The sequence below is a fragment of the Saimiri boliviensis genome, chromosome 10 (assembly GCF_048565385.1).
Source record: "Saimiri boliviensis isolate mSaiBol1 chromosome 10, mSaiBol1.pri, whole genome shotgun sequence".
NCBI lineage: Eukaryota > Metazoa > Chordata > Mammalia > Primates > Cebidae > Saimiri > Saimiri boliviensis.
Genome location: NC_133458.1, coordinates 84,997,535 through 85,022,991, shown reverse-complemented (window position 1 = coordinate 85,022,991; position 25,457 = coordinate 84,997,535). Strand labels below are relative to the sequence as shown.

At 34.1% G+C, this 25,457-nt stretch overlaps 1 protein-coding gene across 16 annotated transcripts in view; it reads right to left on the bottom strand.

Moving 5' to 3' along the window:
• The window catches only part of HDAC9 (histone deacetylase 9), a 1,049,458-nt gene that overhangs the window by 367,300 nt on the left and 656,701 nt on the right, over nucleotides 1-25,457 (bottom strand). For all 16 annotated transcript variants that reach the window (XR_012512159.1, XM_010349341.3, XM_074379572.1 and 13 more), the window contains 3 exons: nucleotides 18,175-18,308; nucleotides 5,281-5,401; nucleotides 390-439 (listed from right to left, as the gene is read on the bottom strand). Coding sequence is in view for 15 of the 16 variants with exons in the window: in XM_010349341.3 (XP_010347643.1) it covers nucleotides 390-439; nucleotides 5,281-5,401; nucleotides 18,175-18,308 (305 nt within the window). In the remaining variant the exon portion in view is untranslated. The remainder of the gene's footprint in view (nucleotides 1-389; nucleotides 440-5,280; nucleotides 5,402-18,174; nucleotides 18,309-25,457) is intronic.

Below are 25,457 nucleotides of genomic sequence, written 5' to 3'. Positions count from 1 at the left end.
TCAATGTGATTCTATTGAAAATGGAATTCTACTGCAAAACTGTATTGAACTCTCCTGTAGCACCGTTTCTCCAGCTATATAAAGGCCTAGCAAAGCTGGCTTCATGAGCGTTTGACCTGTGTAGTTACAAGGGAACTTAACAGTTAGAAGGGCCTTGCCCTTGATTTAATTGTGTTGCCACCATCTTGAAATTCTTAACAATTTTTTAAACAAGGGATGCCAGATTTCTATTTGACACTTTAGCTCTGCAAATTATGTAGGCAGTCATTAAGTCTAGTATAACCTCTATTGAGAAATAACCTTAAATATAACTGAATAGATAAATTAAAGAAAATTTTTTTTTTGTAATTTTATGTTATTCAAAGGCAGTTAAGCCAAATGGTACTTACCCCAAGTCCACCACAAGGTAATGAGGAAAAAAACTTTTGAGAGTCATCACCTATAGAATAACAAGACATAAAAAATATATAAATTGATACTATATAGTTTTTAAAGTGTTGGTGTTTATTAACACATAGTAATGTCACATGGTATTTATTAACTGATGCAAAAATAAATTAATAAAACTTCAATACAGTTAATTTTCAGAATATCATTTTTCTACCTTTCTGTATACACAAATAAGAACTGAAAGCAAATCAATACAAGTATTATTGCAGGTAGTGTCTATTGCCCCACATGAATAAACAGCTTTTTTTTTAAGTTGGCCTACATGTCTGTGTTATACATGACAATTTTTAAAATTTACAACTTATGGTAACTAATTCAGCTATTCACTGAGTATATTAATTCAGTGGGATATTTTGAGCTACAAGGTTTATGCCACCATATACTATCATTCTTAAATATTTCAAATATTAAAATATCTTCTCAAATGTACAGACTTATTCTTAATTTCTACTTCAGATATAGCTAAATATAGTGGATTATAAGTAGCTATATCCACTTTAAGATAGAGCTAAGGCCAAGTATACTATAAGCCACTTCTAACAACACAATTTTTTAAACAAAACACTATGAAGGGATAATCCCATTTACATCAATATCAATATAAAATATCTTCTTTAAAAATATATGCACAAATCTTGATTGTGAGTATCTCTTAGAACTGCTGTTTCACAGGATTTTTAACAATAATGTTGTTTAACTCTACTTTTATTTTCTACATTATCTACTACATGAATAGAAAGAACAGTAGTAACTGCGACTAAATAGTTAACATTAAAATCTGCCTGTGGAGTAATCACAGGGAAAGGCAGTGAACATTTCTATCTGATAGACAAATGGTTCTGAGGGGACTCAGGCATGTCCTCAACAGTTAAGTGACAGAACCAAGTAGACATTTCCAATTCACCTATCCCATTCATTTGTTCTATTGATAATCAACGAAATGAGATTAAAATTGAAAACATGTTTGTAGAAGAATTCATATGCCATGTCAGTAAAAGTCTAAATAGCTTTTACTGTCACGGAAGAGTGTTTGTTTTGAAAACAATAAATCATATGAGTTGGTTTTTTAAATGCAATTACTGAAAGATCGAAAATGTTAAAGAAAAATGCATGTGCAAATGAAGACATCTAGTTATAAAGATTTTTATTTTAACAAAAGATGAGAAATCAACAGAATTAAAAGTAAAAATCATAAAATAATATTTAAACTTCAATATTGGCATCAGTAAAAGGCACATCAAAAATTTCTGGGGAGGAGTAAAGTTTTCTTATGTTGTTGTTCCTAACAAAAATATTTCTGAATTCCTGAATATTTTATATGAGTATATTCATATGTCGCCTGTGAAATTAAAATAGATACGTACATTTTAGTGTCTGAATTCTTCATAGTCAACAAACAGGAATGAAGATAATACTGTAACAGGATAAGTTAATTTTTATTTTTATTTTTTTTGAGATGGAGTCTCACTCTGTTGCCTAGGCTGGAGTGCAGTGGTACAATCTCAGCTCACCACAACCTCCACCTCTCAGGTTCAAGTGATTATCCTGCCTCAGCCTCCCAAATAGCTAAGACTACGGGTACATGCCACCAGGCCTGGCTAATTTTTGTATTTTTAGTAGAGACAGGGTTTCACCATGTTGGCCAGGCTGGTCTTGATCTCGACCTTGTGATCCATGTGCCTTGGCCTCCCAAAGTGCCGGGATTACAGGTATGAGCCACAGTGAACAGCCAATAAGTTAATTTTTAAGAGTAATTTTTAACAATTATTAACCTCAAAGAGAACTAGAAAAGCCAGTATCCTACTTAGGAGAATTTTATTTAATAATACTATTTAATACCTACTTAGGAGAATGTTTACATAACACAAAATAGGCAAATAATTGATACTTTAAATTTAGAAATGGGCAAGAAACTTTTATTTCACCAAACTGACTGGATTTATTTTTAATTATATTGTCTTATCAATGCACTGAAATTTGGCTGGCCATAAGAAAAGTGGAAACTGGTCAGAAGGGCGACTTCAATATTAACGCTAAGGAAACCCTTGCACCAGAAATGATTAGAGAGAATATCCTTTAAGTGTCACCTTAGAGGGTCTGGAGTATTTAAAGAGATAAATGATGTTCATTTTCAAATCCAATTATTTTATCATACATAGATGTCTTTTGAGATACAAAGACTGATAGGTCTGGTCATACTGAACTTAAAAACCCTTTCTTCTAACCCTAGAGCACAGCTATCAAGAGAAGTAGTGTCAATTTAACTCAGAAAAGATACCTCCCATCTATGTTGGGAAAAACTGGAGGATGTAGTAGGATATATGGAACTGAAAGTAATAGATAAAAAGAGAGCAAACACCTTGATGATTATGAATTTCTATACATTCACATACATCTTGATGATTATGAATTTCTACACATTTACATATGGCAGCTTCAACCTGGTCTTCCAGATACTAACAACAACAAAAGCCACAAAAATCCAAATTTCACAAAGAACGAAAAAAAGTATTAAAAATTAACCTTTTAAAAGAACAATTATTCACTGTGTACTGAGATTGAGAAAAATTAGCTAAACTTTTGGATACACTACGGAAAAAGAAGTAGTTTTGAAGTGCTGACACAGCTGAATTTAGTGCTTGACATTAAGGACTGATCGAATGCAACATCCCTGTTTATATGTATTCATGTAGCTCACATACAATATTGAAATTGTTGCAATGATCACTGAGAAGTGTATATGAAACTCCACATACGTATAGAACACTAACTCTAAAATTATCAACTGTATGAATTTTTCACATCAAATGTTCAAAATTAGTGAGATAAATGGCTAATTTATTTAGATTAAAAATTTAAACATCGAATCACAGGTACTTGCTGCTTTCATCACATATATACATGAAAAAGACCTTTGTTCAAGTTCAAACTATATACTGAAATTCATTTTTAAATCATCAAATTTTAAAATGATATGTCAAACATTTTAGAAAAATTAGGTTTGTTCAAAACTGTCAAATTTCTTTAAAAAAAATGCCATGTTTTATAATAAAAGTTTTTGCCAAAGTTTAAACTCATTTGTCTGATAAATATGTCTTTTCTCCTAAAATGTGGAACAATGGTTGTTTAGGAGCACCTCTCAAATATCAACTGTGTGGTTATATTCACAATTTGATCAATCCTAACCTATTCCAATAAAGTCCAAGGACACCGAGTCTTATGCTTAGGTTGATTTATGCTTTAGGACCAGAGATTTTTTTAAAAGTGGGAGAGGTTTTCTACTTGTTTTTTCTTGACTCAATTAAAAAATAATGACAATGGACACAGTCCCTATTTTCAAACGCTTGAGTACTATGACCTCATAAAATCATGACAATTAAAATGTCTGGTTTACTTCATCTTTTTAGTTAGTTGGGTAGGATTATTGATTCATGCTAAAATAAGGATATTTATTATACAATATTTGCAGCAAAAAGAAGTATTTTATGTAAAGTATCTGCATGTTCAGAGACTGGTTCCTAAAACAAAAAGAAGGAAAAAAATGAGCATATATGTTTAGATTGATTTCTTTGTATTCATATTAATGTTAATTTGATTACATAATTTTTTATAATAAAATATTAGCAATGTACTTTCTAAAAATTGGATAATCTTTATGTATTCCCCTTTCAGCTTACTTCTCCCCAAGCTACTTCTACCTAAACCATTACATGCATGTGTGGCACATTTATTCTCACTCATATGCCTGCATTTCATAAACTTAAGAGATGGTTGCCACGTGTTTAAAAAGGTAGATTTTAAGTGTTATAATGGGTAACTGTTAATCTTTTTTACAAATGCTTTCCAAGATACCTATCTACTATATGTTATCTACTTTCAAATTGTGTAGGACCAGTTAACATAAAACAATTTTAAAATAATATTAGGTGAAAGAGTTCATTAACTTAGAGCTGACACAATATATTTATTTGAAAGAAAAAGTCCTAAAATGTCTGTTTTAGTTAAAACATTTAAAATGTGATCCTTTCAGCATCTATTGCCAATTTTAAATATTGCTATTCACTTACAAGAAGTTAATATAAAGGTTTCAGCTAAAATAAGGTTTGTCACTAATTTTTCTTCCAGAAACCTGTTGTTTCTATCACTCATATAAAGCTTATATGAAGTTCTGCAACATGAATTTTACTTTAAAATCTGATGATAAAGTTTCAAAATATCATACATGAACAAAAAACTGTTTATTAGTTTTCCAGTTTTATATTTAATCCATGATTTAATTCCAAAAGTAAGGCATTAAATAGATTTGCAATCTTGCTATAAGATATATGAAGGACATAGTAATAGTGAGTTTTCATTTAATAAAGGTGTACTATTTCCTTTGTTTCTTAAGGTCATAGAACAAAGAACTAAAAGATACAAAAATAAATAGGAAAGGTGATGATACATTTGCATAAAGCATGTGAAAATCATTATTTCTTTAAGTTTGAAAACATAATAAATTCAGCCATGCAGTTTTTTCTATGTGCAAAAACACATTGTACAAATGTTATTCAAATGAAGGTTAATTTTAAAGTAAACATCATGCAACCTATATTATAACTTTCTAATGCAGGATTTTCTTTTTTTTTTTTTTTTTTTTCTTGTTTTTAATGCAGGATTTTCTTATTCTACACTGGCTTCTGTTGCAAATGACTCATTCCACAGAGCAAAGCAGTTTGAAAAGCTGATTTTTTGTTGCACTACTTGCCAAGTATTTTGAACTGACACCAGCATTAACTAATGATAGTGCTGGAATGTGCTGTTCCCAGTATAATGGAGGCCCGTACAGACCTAGGAGTATCCTGGGGTCCAGCTTCTGTCCGTCCAGGGGGTTGGTGCCATACAACAGTGAGTGATGTTCAGAATGAACAAGCTGTATTTCCTCCAGGCTGGCTTTTCGACCTTGAATTCGCTGAAAGAAAACAGCAGAAGCCAACAGTACTCCACTGACAACATTTGGAAGAAAATGAGACCCCTTAGTCACATTTAAGATGATTAATAATGGGCTGAATTTCATCATGTAGGAATATGACACTGATTTGCTTAGTCACGTATCATAATATTTGAAAAATGAGTGTATGGAAGGTTCAGATCCAACAGATTGCTTATGCCTAAATGGGCAACTGACATAAAGTATATTCTTATTTGGCATGAAAGAGAAAGCTGTAACACAGAAATTAATAGTTAACTCTTGTAAAGTATCAGCTTAAAAACAAACAGGGGCTACTGTTTAGCTGAAAATTAAATGTATTACAATCTTATGTTACACTTACCCAAAGAAGTCGTTTGAACACATTCATTATTCTTTCTTGAAGTACATAAATAAATACCATTTCATTTTAATCAATCTGATGATCACAGATATGCTAATCACTTCCCATGTATGCACCTCACAGTAGTATTAGTTTAAACCAATATTCCTCAAAGTATGTCCCACGGGATCAATAACAGTTCAGTATCTGTTTATCAACGGCCTGTGGTGAGGTCAGTACAGAAATTCAGATCAATATTTAGAAACTTTTATGGCAATTTGACAGTATTTTTGTCTTCTGAATCTACTATAATCTTTTATCTCTTCAATATTTATTTCACTTTTGCCATAATTCATTTTAACATTTTTTATAAAAATATTAGTCTGACAGGTAGGAATTTAAACAAAAACAAAAAATGCTGTTTAACCAGACATAGTTTGAGACACTCTAGACTCCATCAATTTTTTCCAAACAGGTGAGGCAGAGACTTTCACTCTATCTAAGAAATCACAGCCCTTCAACATAGACAAAACTGTACATTAGGTCAAACTCAATTATCCTATATGCAAAGTGTTCTTTCTGGCTACATTCCTCAGCTGGTACATCTATGAGAGCCTGATAAAATATTGTGCTGGTGCATGAAGCTAATTAGCCTTAACTTCTGAAAATCGCTGTGCTTTCTAGTATTATGAAGAAACTATTAATATTTCACTTATATATATCACCACAAGACAGCTGTAAAGTAATATTTACAGAACAACAGTGAAATTCAAGGAGAATCTGTCCAGGGAATGCTATGCTTTCATGTTCCTGACCAAGGAACCACCAGTTGACCTGGAAACATCAGGTGATAACACCTCTCTCAGGACAAGGACAATTCCACATTTGGTCTCCCTAGTTTAAAGTGTTACAGCTGCTGCCAGACTTGTCAATACTGATGTGTGGTTCATTGAAGGGGCAGGCCAGGAAAACTTCAATATCTGACAATTCTTCAGCATTTACTGGGCAGGAGGCAAAGCTGTACCTGTCATTGAAAATAAATGATCTGGTCACACTGAGAGAGGAATGGTGGGGGTCTCCAGGGGTAACAGGAAAGGAGTGATTAAAGCAAAATCTCATTAACACTGCTTTTATGTGCTGAATAGACACACAAATACTTATGGAACTTTCTTTGTATATCATTGAAGTTCCCGGTTTTTGATACCATCATTCAGCATTGTCTAACCCAAGTCACATTACTAGAAAAATAAAAATATGCTTTAGAGAAATTATAACAGGTAGGTAAGATCAGAACTCTGATGCTGAAGGAAAATGTAATCATGGGTTTCTGGTCAGCCATCTTTCTGATCCATAAGCAAACATCTTGAACCAGGTGGCTTGCTGGTAAACATTCAATTTGGGAAAAGTGTACTGAAGACCAAAACAACCAAAGAAGCAGGATGACACGTAAAGAGACAAAATAAGCATGAGAAAATCTGAAGCCAACATTAAAGGGAAAAGTTTAAACTGTGAGATTTCAGTGGGTGGATAATCCCTCAAGATAAGTAATGCTAAGTCCATGGTTTGAGTCATCTAAAATTGGACTGAGCAGGGCACTGGAAAACAGAATGTGGCAACCAGTCCTAGTCTGGCAGAATAATGAACACCATGAAATAATAGGGCTTCGAGTTCTTCTTTCTATGGGTCTTTGAAATCCATAGCCACTAACGTCACATGTTCTGATACAGTGAAACATCAATATCTTAAACAATGTCAGTTCAGCAGCTAATGATCAGACCCATATTCTGATGACTATCACAAACATTCATTGATATTTTCCCTTTCTTCATTTCTATAAAGATTCTTTTCATCTATAAATTGAATTTTTACTCTGGTATAATATTAAATACCATTAACAATAAGTATATCTTTATGTGTTCATAAACTAGTTGTGTAAATCTACATTCCATGCACTCCATGCTTGTCCCAACACCTTTTCTTATTCTCCCACAATTCCACTGATTTTAGCTGAATGCTCAGTCACACATTTGAACGCTAATCTGCTAACAAGATTCACTGTAATTGACAGTAGCTGAAGCACTAGTAAGTCATAAAAACAGCAGTCTCCAATCTTTTTGGCACCAGATCTCAGTTCTGTGGAAGACAAAATGGGGAAGATGGCTTTGGGATGATCCAAGCACATTCATTTATTGTGCACTTTATTTCTATTATTTTTACATTGTAATATATAATGAAATAATTTACAACTAACCATAATGTAGAACCAGTGGGAGCCCTGAGCTTGCTTTCCTGCAGCTAGATGGTCCCAACTGGGGGTGATAGGAGACAGTGACAGATCATCAGGCATTCAATTCTCAGAAGGAGCGCTCAACCTAGATCAATCACTTGCACTGTTCACAATAGGGTTAGTGCTCCTATGAGACTCTAACCTCGCTGCTGATCTGAAAGGAGGCAAGGCTCAGATGGCCATGCAAGCAACAGGCAGCAGCTGAAAATACAGATGAAGCTTCACTCTCACCTGCCACTCACCTCCTGTTGTGTAGCCTGGTTCCTTACAGGCCATGGACAACTAATGGTCTGTGGCCCAGGATTTGGGGACCCCTTATAATAGGACACCTGCTGAATCTGTTACCTGCTTGTGTAACATCAGTCAACTAACAGTAAGGGCAAAGCATTTGGCCCAGCTATCTAGCACTGACTTATTCTAAGACTTTTCTCTGCTAGTTATACTCTAGGCCTCATCCTTGCTATTAAAATGTACAACTATGCCTAAGTTTCCAACTTGATTTCTCTTTTTCTCCTTCTGCTTATTCTTTTGACTTTAAGCAAGTATTTTACACTGGTTCTTCTCATTACTATAGGAAATATTTTTTAAATAATTTCACTAAATACAAGGAAGTACTTATTGTTGGCAATCACCCTCTGCTTGCTTCTTTGGTTGCTAGAGAACGGCCCCACAAACATAGTGCATATATTTCTACAGAAAGAGAGCAGTGAAAACTAATTCACTACCAAAAAAAAAAATGTTTCTACCTGTAGATAGGATCTGGAAAAAGCATCTTTTGAGATTTGTATCTCACAGAGACACTACTGGGGGAACATGGTGGATGACTAAGCTAAAAATTCTGAAAGAGCAACAGCTTTCTTTATTTCCTAACATGTAGGATCTCCCGGAGAAATTCTGTTTTGCTTCACTTGTATTAGATGCCTTAAATTTGTCACATTCAACTTTTCCTTTCACAATGAGATCTTCACCAGTTCCCATTTTCTAGTATTACCATCAGTAATTTAGTATTTTATTTGTGTAGGCTTAAATATAGATATTCCCACTTAATGACTTCTCATATTTTCTACTTCCTGTGTACCGTTTATTCTCTCATTTCTCTCTCTCAGTGCTCTCGAGTCAAAGGTCAAGAGCATAATGAGTCAAAAAATAGGCTAAAGTACTCTGATAATATTAATTTAGGGAGTACTGATTTCCATTCTCAGAGATACTTGGTATGCAGGATATCTATGTAAAGTTATCTATGATAGTCTAATCATAAAGATTTTTAAGAATTCTGAGCATATTGGGGCACTCAATGCAAATAAGGGAGGGATTTCATCTGGGGATTTCTCACTTGGAGCCAGTAAAGGTGTTAAATGTCTTACCAACAAAGGCCTAGGAATGAAACCTTGTAGCTTTTTTCACCTTCTTAACAAAGAAATTTTGTGATGTAGGACTGTTCATTATTACATTATCAATCCCTGTGACTTGCATGTACTTTCTTCACAGAGAGTGGGAAAAGGAGCTATGTTCACTGAGTGCTTACTCTGTGCTTAGGAACATGATCATGTTTAGTTCAGAGCACTAAACAGTCTATATTCAGGTTGGAAGTTTGACCAAAGTCATTTAAAATGACCATATCATTGAGTCTCACAACACACCATGGTTCATTCTCAAAGAAAAAGTCTTTCTGAAACAGAGCCCATTAATGCAACCTGATTATAGAAGAAATGTTCTGAACATGATCTACAAAGTCATACTGTGGCAGGATAAAATGCAGTCTACCCACACCCACCCACACACAGAGCACACACACGGTATAGATTCATATTTTTTTCTGCCAAGGAGCAGAGAAAAAAGGAAACAGTTCTATTCCTTTCCCTCCTGTGTTCAAAGCCTGGATTGAGGCCAGTGTCCTAATCAGTTCTCATTGGCCCTGGAGGAATCAGAACCTTTTGTAAAATATAATAAAGGGCATAAAATCATGATAAAATGCATGAAAAAGTAGTGCCTTTGGTTAGGGAACTCGAAATAATTTAGCAGAACAGATGGATTACATTGGTTTGGTATTATTGAGGACATGAAAGGGCTCATTTTGTGACAGTTCCAAACTAAGAGAGAATGTCCAACTTAAATTTGACAAGTCAAAGTACCTGCCTCCACTGGGGAAAACTCCATTTTCTTTAATCATTTTCAAAGTAGTGACATACTAGGCAAGAATTTCCACTGAAATATCTCATTTTCTGAAAATATTTCATCCTTTGTCCCTAAACATAGGGATATGTTTTTATTTATTTTCTCTAAAAATCCAGGGCAGATGAAATTCATAAACAAAAAATAATCATAAATGACTTCTTAGTGTCAAAGTTACCCTCTGCCACAAATGCTACTTAATATTTAATAAGTCAATTTATAGTCTTATCTTTTCTATATACTTTTCTTTCTTAAAAAAATAAATAAAAATCTGATCTCATTGCATAGGCCTAAGCACAGCTACTGGAGTTTTAAAATGCTCCAACTGCTTCTTAAAATGTTACATAAAAAATGTTTTTTTAACTGCTCCTCTAACTGCATGATATTCCATACAACCTCCTCGTGTAATAACTTGTACTTCTGAGTTTTTCTCATAAAAAAATGGTGGGGGAGTGAAAGAAAGAATGAGGCAATTAAGCAGGCAGGTGGTTTAACAAGCTTTTATTTTTTTCTGTGGGTCACAAGGAAAAAAAAAGAGAATTGCAAGTTGGGAGCCTTGACTTCCAGTTCTGACTCTCACATGTCCTTAATGTGCCTATAGTCAGCTATGAGATATCTCTATGGGCCTTTGTTTCCTCATCTATAAACATCAAGGGGTTTGACTAAATTATTTAGAAGCTCCTTTTAACCTTAAGATGATATGATTCTATGTGTAATAACCTTACACACAGTAGAAATTTAACAAAAAATGTTTCACTTTGATTTATGCATTTGCCTTAGGCAAGCAAATATAATAATTGCAATGATAAATTACTGTGGTTGAGGCCAAAGAAACCTGAATAAGGATTTTCAAAAGGAGTCCAGCTCTTCCGCGATGTTCATTTCTTATAAGCTGAATCATAATTGAAACATAAGTTTTTTCAGCTCATATTCCTATCCTGTGACAACTTCAAAATAATAAACACTTTTAATAATTTTTGAAAATTATGTATGGCACTTGTGAGTTAGTGTCATCTTTATTTCTCAGGTTAATGCTTACATCTGTTACTTTCCCATCTCCAAATATTTGATTCACTTGCCTATTTGTCTCTGTCTTCGTTAAGATTATGCTAAGAAGTCATGTTTCTGTTTCGGTAGTTCTTAACACTGGCTGCACCTTGGAATCAGCTGGGGAAGTTTAAAAGGTATTGATGCCTGGGTCCTACCTATATAGCTCCTGATTACCTTTGTCTGGGGGCAGTTTGGGCACCCAGATGTTTCCAACCACCCAGGGGATTCTAATGAGTAGCTTAGGTTAAGAACCAGATGTTAGAGGGAGCTGTCCATTCTTCCTGCTCAGAAGTGAGTGCAAGACACTGACACTGTACTGACCAACACTTGGGACAATGGAATGGTTAAAACATTTGGTTGTTGGACAGAAGGTTTGCAAGTAGAAAATGATATGTTAAGTGTCTTCGATGTGTCTTAATACTGCTTGATTCAGTCATTATGACTTATTTTAAAGTATTTTAGGACACAGAGCCATTTCTAAAGCACTTCAGAAAACAGCAAATCCCAGTTCAATAATAAAGCTCTGAAATGGTGACAAGCATATATATACTACATTTTTTTTAAGTTTTACTTCCACCTATTTCAACTCATTGTCCTCATCAGAAAGCAAGAAAAATTATCCCTTAGTCTAACCACTCAATTTTGACAATTCTTTATGCAATTGAACCCCCTATATTACAATTACTCTTACTAAAAATTATAAATATTTTAATGGTTTAATTTAAACTTTTGCTTTTTAAAAGTGGTAATCATCTATGAAACAAACTTTCAACGAATGTTTTTTGTTACTCAAAAACTAATTTTCAAATGGCTAAAAATTTTATAATTTTTCATTTTTATTAATAAGCTTTAATGCTGCTGTTTCAAAATTTCTGTATTACTTTCCAAGTGGACTCAGAATAAGAGCCTCTCTTATTTCCTTTTGTTGGCTGTTTTCCACATTAATTCTTTCTGTTTAGCAGGCATTTTTAAAAGAAATTCCAAATCATTTTACTATAAGCTGCACAAGTTTTGGTATATTTATCTGCCTAGGTCACTCTGTGATATACAAATATCTTTTAGAACAATGATACAATGTACCCTGGTTTATTCATCAAATCTAGATCACTTATACTTCTTCCCAAGACTGCCATATCCTTTAGGGACAATTCACAGAACTTCCTCTTTGAGTTTCTCTCTGTTTTGTGGTTAGATTCTAAGACACAAACACATAATTTTTTTTTTTTTTTTTTTTGCAAACTAAGCAAAACAGTAAGCTGTTATGTGCTGCCATCTAGTTAGACTACTCTATAAAACAAATGTTTAATTGAATTTCCATTAACTTGCAGTATTCAGTGCTTTGCAGTGTTGTCAGAAAACCTGCACATTCCAAAGTGTTTCACCACAGATGAATGTATTTCCTTACTTAGAAACAAAGAGGTATTTTAAAGTCACCTATGTGTACAAGAAGATATGCTGGAATCCCCGCTTCTTGGCATCTTAAGATTTTGCACTAAACTTGCTCTCCACTTTTCTCATTGGAACTGCTGAGAAGTTCCAGAAGGGACAACAGTAGCTTGGTTTTGTGTCCCAGAATTGTTTCATAAGTACTTTGTGTTGGCACTTGAATAAACGAGTTAAACATTTCAGCACAGTATGTTGCTTATAGTTTTTACTTATAAATTAAGTGAAACAAAGTTATTCAGTATTAGTCACAAAAAGGCAATGCAAATTCCACATAATGTGTAATCCAACAAAAGCATTATAAAATGTTATTCTCAAAACAAGTGTGAGAGCAAGCGAATGTCTGTGGGTGGCTTGGTGGGGCTGGGAGTCATGAGCACTTCTGGAAAAAACAACAGCAAGTGCATTTCTAACAGATGATGGGTCAACCTCTACCAATTTTTTTTTTTTTTGACCAAAGATGAATACCTTTCTTTTCTTCAGGAGCATGCACATCTTAGAAACCCAGCTACCTAATCAAAGAGCTTGTTTCTAAACAGGACACCAAATGACCCCTCCAGATGCATTTCTCATGGAGATAAGAAAGCTGCTGATTTTGCTATTTGATCCCAAAAGAGTCACTAAACTAACTCTGAATGATTCAGAAGGGGAAAAAAATTAAATGGTATTGGCATGAAGGACTACTAACTGCCTCAACTTATTAAAAAACAGTGCCACCTCATGCCAAAAAAAGTTAACCCATGAAACCACTGTAATCTAACATAATAAGGACTAATGTTTTCTCTGGCTACTAATCAGGATTAGTAAGCAGAGCCAATTTACACGATAGCTTACAAACTAAGAACAATATGTTTACTGAAACATTCTAAAAATTTAGTCTACTCTTAACCAAAGAGAGTGTTACATTCCAAAAGAACGCTTAACCATTCTAGCCTCAGACGTTGCCACAGCTGAAAGAGATCCTAACAAATATTTTGCCTAACACCCTCATCTAAACCTTAAGAAAACCAAAGATCAGCAAAGTAAAATGGCTTGACAAAAGCACACAAACAATTAATGGCAAAACTATGGTCAAATCTAATTTTGAATGATCATCTTTGATAGAATCCATTTTTATTAATTTGAAACATTGTTAAATGAATTGACATAAAACAAGTTTGATTTGTATATCAGTCTACTATCTGGAAATGAAGGAATACTGTTAGTCTTTTCAAATTGCTCTCTTTTCTATTATGTCATTTTTTATTTCATTAATTGTAAAACTGACTGCTCTGTTGCTGAGGGAAGCTGACTCTTCTCTGTATGCTAGCAGAACTGAGATTCCTTATTTTTTGTCACAGTCAAATAATAACCCCAATAAACAAAGAATACAAATAAAAACACAGAGAGGGCATGTTATTCATTGCAAGACCTGGAATATTTTCCCCTTCACATTCTAATATGTAACATTACCTCCTCTGTCTCTTGGTCACAGGGCCCCACTGATGCTGTCAAGTCTACAGAGGCAGCTGACCACGAGCTTCATTTTTTTCTTTCTTAAGCACAGTAAGTAGGAGCCTTCACAATCACAGCAATATAAAATGAATGTCTCAAAACTCCTGTGAAATTTGCAATTGTGTATTTATTTGTATGACTGTTTAATTAATGCTTGCTGATCACACCAGATAGTAACCTTGAAGACAGGGGATATATACTTTCGATTCAGTAATATATCTTCTACTCCTAACAAAAGTGCCTGGAAAACTCAAATTCTTGATAAATACCACTGAATAATCGATTACATCACTGTTCTCAAAGTGTGGCATCCAAGCCAATGGTATCAGAATCACCCAGATGCATGTTACCAATACAGATTCTTGGACCCCACTCCAGGCATACTAAATTAGAAATTCTGAGTTTAGAGCTCAGCAATCTGTGTTTTAGCATCCCCTCAGATGATTCTGAAATACGTCAACATTCAAGATTTCCTTCTTTGAAAGCACGGGTTGATTGCTAACCAAGAATGGTTACACAGACCTGGTGTGAAAGTAGCACCCAAAGACGGCAGACGACTATCTGGATACTGAAAACAATGCACTGACCCACCTTATATGTATTATATTCCTATTTGATTATATCCTTTCCTGTGAAATCTAATAAATCCTCTCTTTTGAAATAAATGAGGTTTTATTTCCCACAACAGAGAGGAAATGGTTCATATTGCTTAGGAGAGAATGATAACCTAAGACATCCGGCTTGGTACTCAAATCCCTGGAGTCCCAGTTAGCAGAGATTATACTTCCTCATGTTAGCATGTTTTAGACATAACTGGGCAAAGGAACTAAAGTTTAACTTCCTGAAACCCCCTCTAGCCAATTTAGAAGTATGGCTCTTGAACCTTGATTGTCTTTATTTGGGTCTGTGGGGTATCTTGGTAAATAAGTTACTCACACCTGAGCTGGAACCCAATTTCCTTTCTCAGAGAGAATAAGTGAACTCCAGTGAGCAGATACTCTCAGTATCTTTGATTCCTAATTTAGAAGTCTTAGAAACACTAACCAGGTAGTCTTTTGGGTCGGACCCTTCCTGCCCTTTCAACTAGCCAAAATACCCACCAGGTACACAGATCACTTGCCTCTATGGTGTACTTTTCTCCTGATTCTTCAACAATGCTGATTCTAAAAATATGTGGCAAATTACTAAAATATTTGTTGATAATTTTGTGTTGTATTTTTCACAGCATTGACATTTTCAAAGTAATCTGGCAGGAGACAGAAAGTTTAGCATCCTTTTAAGAGACAGCTTAATAACAGTAAAATATTTGTATATATAATTTGTCAAATCAAAAATATTAGAAGAAATCTATGAAGAACACACATCAGTTTCCTCCAGTGTGTTTAGAAAAAAATGGACTTGGGAGAGCACTAGGTAAGATTCGACTATTTCTGACGAGAATTAACCTGGTTTGGAATAGTCTCTGGGTATTCCTTTTTTATTTATTCCCCTACTCTTCTGGGAAAAACAATCAGGAAGAGAAAATAAGTTATGAAAACAGTATCTCCATTTTAGTTCTATGTTTTATCTTATATTAAACAAAAATTTATTTGCTAATATGGGAGTTTTGATAAGGTAGGAGCATTATCATATATAATGATAAACACATATGAGCAACAAAATCTTAAGAAACTGAACACCTCGTGAACTGCCGTCAAACTATGTTAGGAAAAGTGGCTTCTATTTGCATTGTTGCAAGGTTTGGGGTATGATGTTTGTGCTTTTTCTTTATTAAGAGCAAATCTGCTAATCTGGGCTTGTGACTGTATTATTAGTTAATTTTGTGATGAAGTGTTACCAAGGAGACTCTATTCTCCTCAAGCCCATAGCTGTATGATAGTGCTTCTGACATTTCACCCTGTGTTTGACATATCAGTCAGTGCTATACAAACTGAATTGTATGGTTTCAAATAATACAGAACTAAAATAATGTAATGTATACAAGCTATTGAAAGGACTAACCAAAAAAGGATGATAATAGACTTTTGAACTTTTAGACCAGTGTGAACCACACCAAATTCCATTTATTTCTATAGTACTCTTCCTTTTACAAACAATTCTCCTTCAGGTAATAGGTTTTAGGAATACCACTATCTAACAATGCATTTGAAGGCTCTGATCAGCCACTGACAATTTGAAGTAGCTAGGACCAGGCCAGCAGCTGCAGAATATAACACAAACGTGAATGTGGAAAAATGTAAGCAGCAATGCCTCAGCTGGCAAAAGCACAGAAAAATTGCAAAGTAGATGAAAAGGTGAGACAGGAATGTTCAAGGGAATAAATGTATTTTCTCCATTAAGACCAGCCTACCACAAATAATTTTCCCTGCTGGTCTACTTTATGGACTCCATATGGGATTGTGTAGAACAGAAAACGGTTTGGTCTCCAAATTGCATTATCAGAAACATGAAATCCTTAAAGATAACTCTAAAATTGAGCAGAGTATGAAAGCCTTCTGCCATATAACATGAATGCCACTGGCAAAAAAAATGAATAATAGACTTGCACTTAGGAAAGAACCAGATAAATAAATCTAGCTCATTTTCCTTCACTTTGGGATTTCTAGATAAAGGATACATTTAATCAAAATCAGAGCTTTAAATAAGAAAACTGTTTGATAATTCTATCATAAATATATAATAAAACTTGTGAGACTAAATCTGTACACAGCATTATGGTATATTCATTCACAATCTCAACTACTGAATGATCCATAAGACACTAGCAATGAATTAATGTTTTAAAAAAACAACTTCCCTTGTAACATAGAATATCTACCCTTTAAAGAAAAAAAAACCCATCAAGAAGATTATTCATCTGTAGAAATGAACAAACTGAATGAATGGCTTTGCATCTTCAAAAGTCAATTATTTTTGGTAGTTTGCAGAGGAAAGGGATGAAGACTGAAGTAACTCATACTACCATATGTAGGCAAGTACACTTGTCCTGTAGAAAAATTCTGTCTGCTTTGGCATTCCTATTTCAAGTAAAATAATTTACAGACTCAGTTTAAACTAAGTTGAATTTGAATAGGAATTTTGTTGACTACATTTTGGGACCGTATCCGTCTTGTGAAATTTTATAATTCCAATACCTGGAACATGTTTAGAACTTAACAGAGACCCAGTAAAAAAAGTAATTAGTAAATGTTAAAATAATGTCAGAAAGCCCATGGAGGTTATTTTTCTTTTAAAAATGGTTTAAATTCAAATGCAGAATATTACTGGATTTCAGACAACGATGGGCATTTATAGCAACTAAATCAAATAGCAGCTGTTTGTTACATATTTTGCACATTTCACAATGGGAGCCTTTCTGAATTGACATGACTTTTGTCTTTACCCTTTGAAAGCCTAAAATGATAGATTTTTCAAAATAAAAATGGTACTCACCAGGCATCTACAGAAATGAGTTTAAGGAAATAATGATAAAATTAAACTATTCAAACCCGTTCAAGTTATAAACATATCAACCACTTCAATAAAAAGAAATGACTTTTGGTGGTAAGAGGACAGTTAATATTTTAAATCATTAATTTCCATGTGGCAAAACTGCCATATATCTAAATTCAAAGTTCAGTTTATAACTTAGTAACTGAACTCTTTACTAAGTACCAAAAACGGTAACTTAGTAAAGAGTTTCTAAGATCAACTCAATAAATAATATCTATTTGCAAACAGTGCTACCACGTGTATGTAATAATAATACTGCAATACTGGAACACAGGCATCAGACAGCTGCTCAGTTCATCAACACTGATCAAATACTTACTGTGTGCCCAGTGCAGAGTCAGGTGGTAAGCTCTGTGCTACTCAAATCTATGTGGTTCATCAATCACGGTGTTTGTACTATATGGTTAATATTTTTCTATTACTCCCCAAATGAATACTGGCCTCTTTACATGATTTATTTAAGGAAGTAAAAGAGTGTGTCCAATGCCAGATTACCTCACATTTATTTAGCAGCCCAGTTTCTTGCAGTCGTGACCAGATACTCTGTATTCGTCCAGCATGCTCAGGGTGAGTGGTGGAATTGCCACAAACGCACTGATGTTTCAGCATCAAGGGGTCGTAGGCAATTCCTTCAAGACAAGGGAAATACAGAACAAGATTGAGGTATAAGGTAATGACGTGTTAGAAGATAATATGACAACTCAGAAAAAGTCATTGTTCTTAAACTTGACAAAGGGGAAAATAATAAAAATTCTCAGGAGCACATCAGAGCTATTTAGTCCTATCTATCTGGATACTTATATAAAAACATGAACGCGTGGATTAACCAGTACTCAGACCCTAGTTTAGTAAATCTGTAAAGTGCTGAAGATGATGACATTTATAGACATTTCAGATTTTAAAATATACACATTGTAATATTTTATGAAAATCATTATGAATTGTTTTTAGGCAGATAATTTAATTCAGTAGAGGTTTTAATTTCACCACATCATTGGAACCACAAAACGAGCTGGCTCTTTAAATCTTTCATGAGTAATTCTAGCCTGACTTTAGATCACGTTTACATTCCTGTAATAAACTGGATTTTCCTACTCTTTGCCTATCCTGTTTAGTAATTTCTTCAAGGTTATGTAAAAACAGTTTCTTTGTTTATTTGTGTTTCTCCCCATAATTTATGTCATTATGTAAACAATATGGATATTGTAAATCTTATAATATTGCAGGACATTTAAAGTGTTCCTTTTAAAAAATAAATGTAAATTACAATGCCACTGCTAGAGTTTATACAGATACTAATGAGTACAATCTGCTTTTAAATTATCAGGTGTTAGCGTATTTCATTTTTAATCACGATGATGAATTGAATTATTAGGGGTACTTAAAATAGGACTTTTAAAAGTAGCAAATTAGATGAGAATTATAACTCTACCTCATTTAAAGAAGATTTCCAACAGTAACCCTATTCCATGACATGGAAACATGTTGCTTGCAAAATTGCCTGACATAAGATTTTATCAAATCAAATGTCCTCCAATAAAGGACCAGCAAAGTACATTTGTAGATGGGAAAAATACCCATAAGAAATTTTACAATCACCACCAATAAAAATCTTCAGGAACAGATAAGTACCAGTAATTTATGCTGTAAAACAAGTTGAATTAAATACATTTTATTCACCTTTTGGCTTACATTATTGTATTAAAAGATGTTACTCAAGAGAATATTTTTCACTGAGTGTACTAAAATGATGCAGAAGAATGCCACATGCATTTTGAAACCATGTGCTAAAAATTATGTCTAAGAAAAAATATAATTTTACTAGTCCAAATAATATCTATTCTTAGGACTCAAATGGCTTCAACTCCATCCTTCTTCACCTGATTCTCACATTTTTGTCCTCAGGACTGACCTCCATTATGAGCAGCTTATTTGCACACTTACCCATTGAATGACCAATCCAAAATCTCCACTTAGTTGTCTCATGGTTTTCAAAAAGTCAAAATGTCTCTGATTTTGAATTCATGATCATAAACCACACACAATATTACTCATGTTTACAAAAGACATCAAGATTTGCCACTGCTCATATGAGAAACCTTAATGTCCCCTTGACACTCCCCCTCCAGTGAACCAAAGTAGTGTTCTGTTTTCCCTCTAAAGCAGATCTTGAATCACTCACTCTCCTTATCTCCACTGCCAAAACCACACACAATCTAAGATACTATTATCTCTAATCTGGACTCCTGAGATAGCCTTGTAACTGGCAACCTGACTTTCACTCTACACCATTTGCCATACAACAGTGGCCACTTCTGTTTAAACCCTTCAGGGCCTTCATAGAAGAGACAGAGATTCCTCCAGGCCAGCAAAGACAGCTCCCTCCCCAACCTTCCAGCTTCATTTCATCTCTCTCCCTCTTTTGTTCTCAATTTCTCTTATAAAAGCCTTCCTTCCTTTCCTTACAAAGGTCAAAATCCTACCAACCTTGTGATCTTCATACATGCTATTCCCTCTATGCCAGAAATTCTTCCGTCTTGACCTCCATAACTCCACTACTTATTCAGCTAATTTTTTTTCACTCTTCAAGGCCCAGTTTTTAATGTCACCTCCTCTACCAAGCATACCCTGAGATCTCTAAATTATGTCTCCCTACTACATGCTCTCTTAGCATCTTCTAGGCCTCCTTCAAGCATGTCACAATTATATAATTGTTGTATAATTTTGTTAATTGTACATTTTCTTCATTGGATGGTGAGATCTTTGAGAGCACAGATTATAGTTGTATTTTTACCTGTGAAATTTCAGTGGACATAAACATGCTTAAATAAAGCAGATCCTCAAAAATATTTTTTAATGAGTGAATGAAAACCATAAATGAATGAATATATCACAAAAATAGGTCAGATAGTTACACTGTAAAGATTTCCTCAATGAATTTAATCGGTGAATCTCCTTGAATTCCTGAAAAGTAGTTTCACTTGTTTAATCTTCTACGTTTTATTTTATGTCCCTTATCTTCCTATCCTTAGCGCCTCTAATACAGGCATTTATTTTACTTAGCTTTATATTTCTACATGGAATTTCACAAAGTCCTCTTTTTACATTTTGTATAAAGTCCAATATAAATAAATATTTTTAAATAAAGTTGGAAGACATCAAGGAAGGCATAAATGGAAGCAGGCAAGCAGGATGGAAGAATAACATTTAAAATACAAAGAAGTGTAAGACAGGTATTCCCAATTTAAATATATCAAGTATTTATGAGTTACTACTATATAAAAGAATTGTTTAACATTTTCAACAATATTTGCATAAAATAAAAAGTAATAGTTGAATAATAACCTGGAAACAAAAAGTTTAACATCTGCCTCATTTTGAAAAGATATTTTTGGCAAGGCACAGAGGATCACACCTATAAGCCTAGCACTTTGGGAGGCTAATTTGAAATCAGCCTGAACAACATAGGGAGACACTATCTCTACAAAAAATTTTGAAAAACTAGTCAGGAATGGTGGTGTGCCTGCTGCTAGTGGAAGAACTGTTTGAGCCCAGGACAGTGATGCTGCAGTGAGCAGTGATCGAGCCACTGCACTCCAGCCTGGGCCATAGGGTGAGACCTTGTTTCTGGGGAAAAAAAATAAAGGAGGAGGAGGAGAAATATATTATTCAAGAGTAGAGGTTCTAATCATTACGTTGCTTAACTTTTTCACTACTTCATCTCTTGACACATCTAAGCTTACCTCTGTAGCAATGTTTCCCCTCTTAATGATATTTTCCCCATAATCCACTGCCAAGAAAAAAAAGATTGTGAAACAGATTATGGTAGCTGGGATTTTTTGCAGGTACCTAGAGATTATACTTCAAAGTCCAGGAACTCTTGGAAATCCATTCAAATTTAAAGGGAAATATATGCAATCTGGAACCCCAAACTTCCACTGACTCATCCTAATGATGTTTAACTGAGGTATTAACAGGTAGACGGCAAAATGAAACTTTAACCTTATCCTTTATCTCCATTCCCTTCCTCTTTCTTTCTTCTCTTTGGCTTCTCAGAAATGTGGACTTACAGGGTGAGAAGTAAGCCTGCTCTTCTCTCTGCAGTTCATATGGAATTTTAGTTTTGTTCAACCCTTTCTGGCCCACTGATTACCATTTGTGACATAACAAAAGACAATAGATTAATTTTTTCTCTTGATGAGTGGGACAAGAGTTAAAATTAGGATTTGGAAAAATACACAAAGGAGTCTTAAAATATTTACCCGTATTTTAAACCATAGTTGTTTGTTTTCCACATATGTGTATATATGTAAAAATATACAGAAAATACTCAAATTTCTCAATAAATTTTTCTTATAAACTTGGACTTTGTGCTTTTTCTCTCAGCCATATTAAATGAGATAATGTATTTGAAGCATCTAGTGTAGTATCTTTCCCTCTTAATTATTACATGTAGTTGTAATTTTTTAGCCATATAATCTATTTATATCATCTGATTTACACTCTGTCTAGTAAGACCTGTCAGGCTGAGTCAATAGAGTTTCATAGACAACTTATCTTGTCTATAAAGAAAGCTGAGTTTAGGATATTTAGAAGAAAATTATTGATCCTGATTTCTAGTTCCTAACATTCAACTTCATATTGCATTTCTAATAACTACCTAAGGTTTCACACACTCCTAACATGTTTGCTAAACAACAGTTATTAAACTCCTTCTAGGGCAGGGGAATGGATAAAGGACTAGCACAGTACAAATATATATGACACAGCAACCTCCTGAAAGATGGGAGAAACAGTGGACAGTTATTGAATGCTTGCTATGCTCCAGATTCTAGCAGCTTCATTTTACATTTAACTCAAAATCTAGTAGTAAAAGTGAGCTGTAAATATATGACACTTTTGAAAACTCTGCTAAACAAAAAAATTGTGAGGCTAGAGAGTCAAAGAATATCTCTTAAAAACAAAAAAGTGTTTTTAAAAGACAGAATGAAATACAAATGGTAGAAATACTAAAAAGAATCAACTATTCTGAAACAAGGGTCATTTCTAATGACCTTCAGATCACACACATAGCAGCTGTTGTTACCATTTCTACCGATAATGCTAATCTATACATAAGACTTACCTTGCCTTATTTTTTTCTATTTCTTTTTTAATATTTTAATTTTAATTTTTGTTTTTGTTTTTAAACAGGTACTCATTCTGTCACCTAGGTTGGAGTGCAGTTTATATTTTACGATCTGTAATATGTTTTAACAAGAACACATAAAGTACCAAACAGTGTAATTTTTTAATTATTTGTGAAACTTGATGTGTCCAACAAGCAAATGATGTAATGTCTAAAAATTCCTTCTAAAAATTGATACATTATACCTCTCACTAGATAAGAAGCATTTTCTAAACCTTATGGTTTTGTGTTTGGTTATTGTTTTTTCATGTAAGTCATCTTAACAGAGTATGAGACAGCTAGAAAGGAAGTGGGTAGAAGACATTCCCAACATAAAAGCCTTCCAACTAACACTATATGAACGTCTGTTAAGCCCCAGGAATTGGATTTAGTATTGCCACTTAACTGTAAAGCCAGGAAGGAGATTCAACCAGCATGTAAGTTGGCAAAAAGTGAAGCCAAACACAATTCATTACACATTTGCTGGAAGAATATCTGGAAAGATTTTTCAACATTTAAGAATGAGTGAGGAAAAAAAAAAAAAAAGAACAGGGCCTTTGAGAATATAGTACAGATACTGTTAAGGAAATATCATTCATACTGCTTAGTTCAGTGAACATGATTTACTAAAGGAAGCAAAATAAAATTTTAGAAAATGTTTTGTTCTCTTCAAATGTCAAAAGACACTGGCCCTATAACATCAGAGCAAAAATATAAAGGCAGAGATAAAACTAATTAAAAAGGCAATGGAATGAATAAAAATAAAGTTGGCTATCATAAACAGGGATTGCAAGGAAATTAAATAGCAGCAAAATGAAAATCTATACTGGAGGCAATATAGGAATTTACATTTCAGAAAGCCAAATCAGTGCTATTGAATATAAGCTTGAGAAGCCTCCATAATATAAAGGAAAGAACTACTACATGTACATAGTAAGGTGCAAATACAGTGGTCAGGAAAAAAAAAATAACCAAACAAAAAGTTGTAATTTCTTCTGAGAGAAAATCAGACTAACCAAATACAGGAATATCTGAAACATATTGCTGTTTCATATGATTCCAAATCATATGAATCCAAATCAATATGTTTCATATTGATTCCAAATCACCTGAATAAAGCAAATATCACAATAAAGCAAGTCATATGACTTTTGATTTGCTTACACATAAAAAAGTTATGTTTACACTATCCTATAATCTATGAAGGGTGGAATCATTGTGTCAAAGAAACCAACGTGCATACTTTAATTAAAAATTAATTTATTGCTAAAGTGCTAATAATCATCTGAGCTTTCAGTAAGTCATAATCTTTTTGCTTGTGGACAGTCTTGCCTTGATATTGATGGCTGCTAACAATCAGAGTAATAGTTACTGTATGTTGGAATGGCTGTGGCAATTTGTTAAAATAAGACAACAATATTTGCAATATCCATGAACTCTCCCTTTCAGAAAACATTTCTCTGTAGCACGAAATGCTGCTTGGTAGTACAGCACTTAACCTTCAGTAGGCCTTTCACAATTGGAGGCAATCCTCTCCAACTCTGCAGCTGCTTTATCAACTAAGTTTATGTAATATTCTATCTAAATCCTTTGTCATTTCAACAATGTCCACTGCATATTCACCAGGAGTAGATTCTGTCCCAAGAAAACATTTTCCTTGCTCAACCCCTAAGAAATAACTCCTTATTCTTTCAAGTTTTACGAGATTGGAGCCATTCAGTCATGTATTTAGGTTTCACTTCTAATTCTAGTTCCCTTGTTATTTCTACCAAATCTGCAGTTAGTTCCTCCACTGAAGTAATGAACCCCTCAAAGTCATCCATGAGAACTGAAATCAACTTCTTTCAATCACTTGCCAATGTTGATATTCCTCCCATGAATTATGAATGCTCTTAATGGTATCTAGAATGGTGAACCCTTTCCAAAAGGTTTTCAATGTACTTTGCTCAGCTCCATCAGGGGAATCACTGTCTGTGGCAGGTATAGCCTTATAGAATGCATTTCTTAAATAATAAGACAACAATTTAAAAGACTTCTTGATCTATGGCTGCAGAATGCATACTGTGTTAGCAGGTGTGTAAACTTAGTCTCCTTGCCCATATCCACCAGAGTTCTTGATTGACCAGGTACACAGTCAATTAGGCAGTTATATTTTGAAAGGAAACTTTTTTTTCCCCAAGCAGTAAGTCTAAAAAGTGAGTTTAATATGCCCAATGAACCACACTCTAAACAGATGTGCTGTCATCCAGGCTTTGTGGTTCATTTTATAGAGCACAGGTAGAGTAGATTTAGCATAATTCTGAAGGGCCCAGTATTTCCAGAAAGGTAAATGAGCACTGGTTTTGACTTAAAAGCCATCAGCTGCTTTAGCCTCTAACAAGAGAGTAGCTTGTCCTTTGAAGCCAGGCATTGACTATTTCTCTCAAAGTTTTCTACCTCTTCTTCCAATGAAAGCCTGTTTCATCTACAATGAAATTCTGTTGTTTAGTGTAGCCATCTTCATCTGATCTTAGCTAGATCTTCAGGAAAACTTGTTGTAGATTCTGTATCAACACTTGCTGTTTTACCTTGCACTTTTATGTAATGGAGATGGCTCATTTCCTTAAACCTC